Source organism: Muntiacus reevesi, chromosome 10, assembly GCF_963930625.1.
Source record: "Muntiacus reevesi chromosome 10, mMunRee1.1, whole genome shotgun sequence".
Classification (NCBI taxonomy): Eukaryota; Metazoa; Chordata; class Mammalia; order Artiodactyla; family Cervidae; genus Muntiacus; species Muntiacus reevesi.
In genome coordinates this window covers 2,690,729-2,698,778 of record NC_089258.1, presented here as the reverse complement: position 1 = coordinate 2,698,778, position 8,050 = coordinate 2,690,729, and the positions used below count along the sequence as shown (strand labels likewise).

Sequence of the window (8,050 nt, the reverse complement as noted above, 5' to 3'; positions counted from 1 at the left end):
CGCTTACGTGTCCCATGAGAAAAGCAGACTTGAAAGAACTGGTTCCTGGGCCAAAGACAGCTTGAGCTGGACCCTCAAACATAAAGCAGCACCTATGCTTCATTCTGGCGGACTCCCAAGCCGGGAGCAAGAGAACCAGCTGACTGGAGGAGGATGCATGATCCGTGCCCCGTTTCTATAGACATCCTTGTGTCTGACTCAACCAATGACCCCATTTCTAGCCCTACCCTTCGTTGAGGGCACCCCCCCACCACTTATACCTCCCATCTTCTGGGTGCCTGCAGGAGACTAAACTTTCCCCCTTTCTCAATTAACAGAGCTTGGAACCTAAAAGGTGTGAAATGGAATAGTTCCTCCCATATTAGTGTCCTGGTTACGGTGACTATGTCCACCTCCCATAGAAATTACTTTCCTCCCTCTATTTCCTCCCTCAGAAAAATACTCTTCTGAGCCCAGGTGGAAGAATACCAGCTATCTGGCAGCCATCATCCACTTAGCCACTTCCCTGGTAAATGCTGAGGAGCTTGGGGCAGGGGGCAGGTGTGTGCAAGAAAGGGCAAGAGGCAGCCACCCACCACATCCCCCACTCCCTAAGTTGAAAGGGAACTTAAAGACATCAATGATCATGCAGCAGGATTTGGCCCCTGATAGCCGAGATGCACATGAAAGGAATAAATTCAGGGAGCCCAGACGCTTGCAGCTTCCCATACATAGATGAGTGCTAAATTTCTTGATTTACTTGGTTTTCCTTAATTAACAATAAACTTTTGTTCAGACCCCCATCCCCTGCTGCAAACTTATATGTAACCTGACTCTTCCCCTCACCTCCTCAGAAAGAGTTCTCTGAGGAGATGCTGTCTCCAAGGCTTGAAGTCCTAAAAATTCCCACAGAATAAAGGTCCCTTAGGTTGCGTGTATTTTTTCAGTCAACACAGGTAATATAGTAAGATAAACCCTCACAATTTTTAGGTATACATTTACAAAGAATTCTCACAGTCGTTTTCTTTAGTCCTCACATCAACTCTTGGGGAATGAGCAAGTCAGGTGTTAGTGTTCTAATTCTCAGATGTGATACGTGAGCGACTCAAATGACTCACTCAAAGTCTTGCCACTAATCACTGACCATTTTAGTTCCCATTAGCAATCCCAATTCCCCCTTATCCTCTGACCTTCCCGTCATCCCTCCAGTCTAGCCTCCCTCCAACCCCCTTTCCTATTCATTTAACATTCACCAAGCATTTTGAGGCAGCTTAATTTCACTTTATCCTCAAAACAAGTCTGTGAGGTAGGCAAGGCAGGCATCGTTATACCATTTGGGAGATTAAGTGGGCAGCTGTGGCTCAGAAAAGTTAAGTGATTTTGTCAAGGTCTACATGCTAATTTGGGCCTCTGGTTTCAGCTATGATGTAGGTAAGCAGACCTTGAAGATTACTCTGCTGTTCCTTGTGTTGTACTTGACCCTCCCATCCCAGGTGCAGTCTTCAGGCAAGATTCAAGGCAGAGGCAGCCAAGAGAGTGCCATTCTCTGTTCTAGGGCTGCCCACTTGAGTATGAGGAAGAAGACAGGACTCCAGATCAGTAACTGTCCACTCAGGAGTGAAGGTCATGTCCATCATCCTGTGGTTACCTTACCATGAGAGCAGGATTCCAGAGAGACAGCTGGATCCAGTCCGTTCACCACACTGACGGTCCCACAGTCCCCAGCGACACGCTGGGTGCCGACAGATCACTGTGCCTAACACGCCCCATGGATGCCCCATGAATCAGTGAGGTTCACATTGCCTAAGCCCAGGGATTTTTGACAACCAAGGAGGAGCCCCAGAGCTGCTACACTTTGGGGCCTCTCAGGGACCCAGGGCTCCTTGGCTGCTCAGAGGAGAAGGACTCAGCCCTTGCCTGAGTTCAGAGAGAAGACAGAGCATCCACAGCTTTTTCTGGCAGCGCCCAGAAGCAGCATCAGGGCAGCCGGCGAGGAGACCTCACTGCACTCGCCCCACCGGGGTCCCGTCCCTGCACCAGGAGGCCTCAGTGTACAGAGGGGTTTTTGTCTTGTTTCTTCTTAACCACTGATGATGGCATAAAGGTCTTCTGGAGGGGATGGCCCAGAGGCCTTTCAGGGAGGCCCCCTGATGCAATCCTGTGGAAAAAGGAAGGAAGCTCTAGACTAGGGGGAAAAAACAAAGGTAATGATGGCAGACTTCCAGGATTAAGAATCCGCCTACTCAGGGCAGGAGGGGGTGGGGGATGGGGAGGAGCAATAGTTAGGGAGCTTGAAAAGGTCATGTACACACTGCTATATTCAAAATGCATAACCAACAAGGACCTACTGTACAGCACACGGAACTCTCCTCAGTGTTATGTGGCAGCCTGCATGCGAGCAGGGATTGGGGGAGAATGGATACAAGCATGTGTGTGGCTGAGTCCCTTTGCTATTCACCTGAAACTACTAAAACATTGTTAATTGGCCATGAAAATGAAGGTGGTAGTCACTCAGATGTGTCCGACTCTGCGACCCTATGGACTGTAGCCCACCAGACTCCTCTGTCCATGCGCTTTCCGAGGCAAGAATACTGGAGTGGGTTGCCATTCCCTTCTCCAGGGGATCTTTGTGACCAGGGATTGAACCCAGGTCTCCTGCATTGTAGCAAGGCTCTACTATCTTGAGCCACTAGGGAAGCCCTGGCGAAGACTGACAGGGAAATCACCAGGGTTGCAATATAGCCACGGAATAATCAGTTATATCCCGACACAAAATAAAAGGTTTTTTTTTTTTAAAAAAAAAAAAAAAAGAATCTGCCTACTACTGTAGTGGACCAACCCTGGTTTGGGAAGATCACACAGTCTGCAAGGCAACTAAGCCCATGCGCCCCAACCACTACAGCCGGTGTGTCCTGAAGCCTGTGCTCAACAAAGAGAAGCCAGCACAGTGAGAAGCCCACACACAGCAGAGCAGCCCCCGGGGGCACACTAGAGCAAGCCCAAGCAGCAACAAAGATCCAGCACTGCCAAAACTTCATCTTAAAAAAACAGTAATGATGGCCCCAGAGTTGACCACAATTGTGCAAAGCCTAAAGGATATTAATTGATGGGGCTAAGCCAAGCTGGAGAGTTATTCCATGAAGACCCTCACCCCCAGCACCCACTGTGGCATTCTGTATGCACTACCTTGCTTTCCTGGGGAAACCCAGGGAGGTGACCTAAGTTTCAGCTTTGAGGGCTGAGGGCTTGCTGGGTTCATATGATGATTTCCTATCTTTTGGTCTGGCTCGCCATGTGGCCTCGGGAAGATGACTTCCCTCCCCAGCCCAGTTCTCAGCCTCCTCATCTATAAATGGGGCTTTTTAACTACTTTCTGTTTCTTCCCGCAACCTCTCCAAGACTTGTTGTTTAGTTGCTCAGTTGTGTCCAACTCTGTGACCCCATGAACTGTAGCCCATCAGGCTCCACGCTCCATGGGATTCTCCAGACAAAAATACTGGAGTGGGTTGCCATCCCCTTCTCCAGGGGATCTTCCAGATCCAGGTATCAAACTCGGGTCTCCTACATCACAGGCAGATTCTTTACCGCTGAGCCACCAGGGAAGCCTTCTCCAAGACTGCCTCTCTCAAATTTTGCAGGGACAAAAATAACAACTGGCAGCACAACCTCAGCCTCCTAGCTCATCAGGCTCCTCCTTCTGCCCTGCGCTGGGCAGGGTGACAGGACTCACCTGGGGGCTGGGTCACAGGACTCACTGGGGGCAGGACCGTCGGCAGAGGTGGCAGGTTCAGCAGGTCGAGGGCTGCCCCACCTGATCCGGTTGAGCAGCACCTTGACTTTGTTCCAGTGGGAGCGATGCCCCTGAGCAGAGGGTGAGGGGGTCACCCAGGGTCCCTCTTCACAACATACCCCTGACCAAGCTCCCACAGATAGTTGTCACCATAAGCAGGACACACCTGCTCCAAATAGGAATCCTCTCATATTCTAGCTTTCAGGGTATCCACACATCCCAACCATCCCACCCCCATCCCGTCCTGTCACCTGGCCCCACACATCAGTTCAGTCACTCAGTTGTGTCTGACTCTTTGCGACCCCATGGACTGCAGCACACCAGGCTTCCCACTGCAGCAGGCCAGGCCCCACATATATCCCTCACCTACCCTGTGTTCCTGGGAGGATGAGAAGGTGTGAGCTGGCTCCGCCAGGGGCTCTGACAGCCTGGGAGGGCTGGCACTGGGCGCCCCTACCTTTGGGGGTGAAGCTGTTTTTGCTCCTTCAGAAAGATAATCCAGTTACCCCAGGCAAGGAACAGCAAGGCACTCATCAAGCCCAGAGCTCAGGCGGTCTGCCTGTGGGGCCCTGGGCGGGCAAGATGCAGAGGGAGATGCAGCTGGCGCTCACCTGTCTCCTCTGTCTGGCTGAGCCGTTCCCACGGCCCGTGCACCTCACTGTCTGCAGCGTCAGAAGGCGGAGGTGAAGGCGCCAGGGTTGTCTCCTCTTCCTCTTCAGGATCCTGTGCACAGGAGAGACGGGCTCTCTGGGCCTGGCTAGAGGGCTGAGGCTGTTCTGAAGGGAGTCCTGGTTTCAGGGGTCCCACCGATCCTCTGCCTCCCCCACTCACCTGCCCACCAGCTGGCCTGCCCACCCACAGCTCACTCACCCCAGGGCCGCTCTGAGTCTGAAGCTGCAGACAGAGCCGCTGTAGATTTGCCACCTGCTCCAGCACCAGGCACAGGTGTTCCAGATAGCGAAGACCCTGCCCTGGAAGGCCGGGGCAGGCTTCAGGCCCTAAGCCCTCCACCTGTGGGACACAGTGAGATCAGGGAGACTTCTGAACCCAGCCAGACTCCCACCCAACAGGCCAGCAGACGGAAGCAGAATAAGTAAGAGGAGGAACACACACCCAGCTGGTCACCCCGTGCCCAACCAGGCAAAGGGCCAGGTAGGCCCCAAGCCCTGCTCATCTCGACACAGCTGGGGGTGGGGGGTGAGGTGAGACGTCCCATCCAACCCATCAATTAGAGGCAAGGAATGCCCTGCCCTGGCTTCCCTGGTGGCTCAGATGGTAAAAAGTCTCCCCGAAACGTGGGAGACTCAGGTTTGATCCCTGCGTTGGGAAGATCCCCTGGAGAAGGGAATGGCAATCCACTCCAGTATTCATGCCTGGAGAATTCCAGGGACAGAGGAGCCTGGCAAGCTGCATGCGCCAGGGTTGTCTCCTCCTGCAGTTCACGGGGGTCGCCAGATTGAGCGACACACACACACACACACACACACACACACACACACACACACACACACACACACACACACACACACACACACACACACACACACACACACACACACACACACAATTCCAGGGACAGAGGAGCCTGGCAAGCTGCATGCGCCAGGGTTGTCTCCTCCTGCAGTTCACGGGGGTCGCCAGATTGAGCGACACACACACACACACACACACACACACACACACACACACACACACACACACACACACACACACACACACACACACACACACACACACACACACACACACACACACACACACCCCTGAGAGAGTTCCAGGGAGAACAAGGTTGGGGCGGGGGGGGGCTGGGGGAGGTCAGGGGGAGTCCATCTCCATCCCACCCTTGAGAGTTGGCACTTACCACCTCTGCCTGTTCCATGCCATCCTCTGGATCACTCTCTGCCTCGGTGGCCTCCTGTCCCCTTGCTTCAGAATGGGGCATTTCACACTCAGGCGGCAGCTCTGGGGAGTGGCAGCGCTGTGACAAGCTGGCGGGGGGAACGGAGAACCGGCGGGAGCGCTCCAGCACCTGCTCCAACTTACGGCTGGCTAGAAGCCGGCTTAGGTGGGCAGGAGGCTCCAGGGCGCCAAGGGCCAGGGACTCAGCGCTCCCCAGGGGCTCAAAGTTCAGAGAGTCTTGAGAAAAGCCAGGTGAGGTGGCCGGGGAGCTGTCCCCAACCGCCATCTCCACTCCTGAGTCCTGGGAGGCCAGTTTGAGAAGCGGCACGTGCCCCGGGGGATCTCTCAGCGGGTCTTGCCCCTTCCAGGAGTCCGATGAGCAAACTGGAGCCACATCTGGGATCTGTCTGTAGGTGCTCATGACTCCAGGCACTACACAACCATGTGTCAGGTCCTCGCCAGCCCCGTCTGCAAGGAGAGTCGGTCATCAGGCTGGGCCGGCTGCACCAACATTCCTGCAACTTGTGGCGTTCCCCGGGGAGGAGTGTCCTGGGTCAGAGGTGACAGGAGACCGGCGGACCACAGCCGCTTCCGGATATCTCTCCATCCGTCTGGGAGATTGGGTTAGGATGGGGGTCCCTTTTACAAAAGCAATTGTTAATGATATTTTCCTTCGAGGGGTGGTCACTTGCTTCCAGGGAGCCCTTGCGCTCTGGCCCCTGAGGTCAGCCTAAGACCTCTGAGCTATCACTGGGGGACTGCAGCCTCTTCAACTGCTCCCCAAGGGGGAGTGTGACTGTGCCTCCGCCTCAGGGAGGGGGGAAGGACGCACAGAGGGAAGCCAGGGTCTAAACTGGCCTCAGGATGCAAGAGAAAGTTCATCCTGGAAGTCCTGGAGGGAAAAGGTACCAAAAATCACAGTAGCCATAATCATTTTAGACTTTTGTTCTTTTAAGTGAGAAGCAGAAAATTTGGAAGAGTTGAAAAAAATTTGAACTGAGGAAAGGGAACCCAGATGGTAGAAGGAGAAGCAGCGTGGTCGCCCAATCACTGTCCTCTCTACAGCTCTCCTGGTCTGTGCCAAGCCTAGGTGTCCGATCGTAAAGATACAGAATTGGAGGTTGGAGGGGACGGAGGCCGGCCTTCTCCGGCCTTGCCGCACCTGGATGCCAAACCAGGCCCCTCTGGGCAAGAAAGTTCACCAGGAAGTCTACCCCTGCGCGGCTCCTTTGGAAAGAGGTCTGCCGCCGCAGAGATGAGGGCTTTTCGCGACCGCCGGCTGGGGCAGGGGCCGGGAGAAGGAGGATCCTGACCAGGAAATAAAGGTAGGCGGACCCGGGGAAAATGGGATGGAGGTGACCATCGGTTTAACGCCAAAAGGTAAAAGGGTCTCCAACGTGCGGACGCGATACCCCCGCCCTTCCTAAGGGAGGCGGCGAGGAGGGCGCACCGAGGTCGGGCGGGCTCCGCCGGTGGGGCGGGGTAGCGCAGACAGGGGCCAGGGCACGAGGGTTGGCTGCAGGTCAAAGGTCCGGGCCCGCCCCGGGGTGGGCGACTCACCCCGGCCGCCCAGCGGCTCCACGGCGAAGAGGCGCCGGCGGCCCAGCATGGCCCCAATCCGGCCCCAACGCGGCGCCCGGGCCGTGGCCGCTGCAGCAGGAGCGAGCTATCACCGCAGCCGTCGCGGAGCCGCTGTCGGGCGGGCGGATAGGCTTGCGCGTCCGGACCCGGCAGGGCGCGGCCCCGGGACACTCCCAACCCGCATCGGGGAGAGGCGGGGCGGGGCGGGGTGCGCAGGTGTGCAAGCGAGACGAGAAGGGCCGCGAAGGCGGGGCCTGCGCCCCCGACCCGGTGTCGGCGCGCGCAGGGGGCAGGGGTAGGAGGCGGGCCCCTGGCACCCTTGCCCAGCCGGCCTAGCCGAAGAGCGGGGACCCTGGCGGGGGACGGGGTCTCGTTCGTGGCGGGGGATCACCCCGCCCACAGTTCCCAAGCCGAGTCTGTCTTCCTGCGGCCGAAATGAAGGCAGGAGAGGCTGGGGGCGGTGACCGGACGCGAGCGCGGAAGGAAATGGATCAGCACGTGCAGGGGGTGGAAAGATCGCCGGCCAGGACGCCCGCGTCCGCGCGCGCCCAGTTGTGCGCCTTCGGGAAAGTCACTTAGCCACTCTGAAACCTGGCGCGACCAAAGGTGGAAGGGATTCTCGCCACAGAGAAATCCTTTCCAACAACTGCAGGGCGCCTTGGATCCTGGGCTAGAGCTGAATCCGGCTGGGGCGAGGGTGTGGTTCAGGATCAGGAAAGTGAAACGGGGTCCGGAGGGCAGCCCGGAGGTCTGGGAGGGTAGAGGCTCACCAGTCCTCAGCCCCGCCGCTTTGAGTCCACG

At 56.3% G+C, this 8,050-nt stretch overlaps 1 protein-coding gene across 1 annotated transcript; it reads right to left on the bottom strand.

Annotated features, from left to right (window-relative positions):
- Positions 1–325: 325 nt before the first annotated feature.
- Positions 326–7,737, bottom strand: C10H8orf58 (chromosome 10 C8orf58 homolog). The gene is made up of 7 exons (XM_065947044.1): positions 7,229–7,737; positions 5,631–6,136; positions 4,640–4,780; positions 4,381–4,492; positions 4,140–4,252; positions 3,710–3,840; positions 326–2,137 (listed from the first exon to the last, which is right to left on the bottom strand). Exons 1-7 carry the CDS (start codon positions 7,275–7,277, stop codon positions 2,026–2,028), a joined length of 1,164 nt encoding a protein of 387 aa, XP_065803116.1. The 5' UTR covers positions 7,278–7,737; the 3' UTR covers positions 326–2,025.
- Positions 7,738–8,050: the final 313 nt, after the last annotated feature.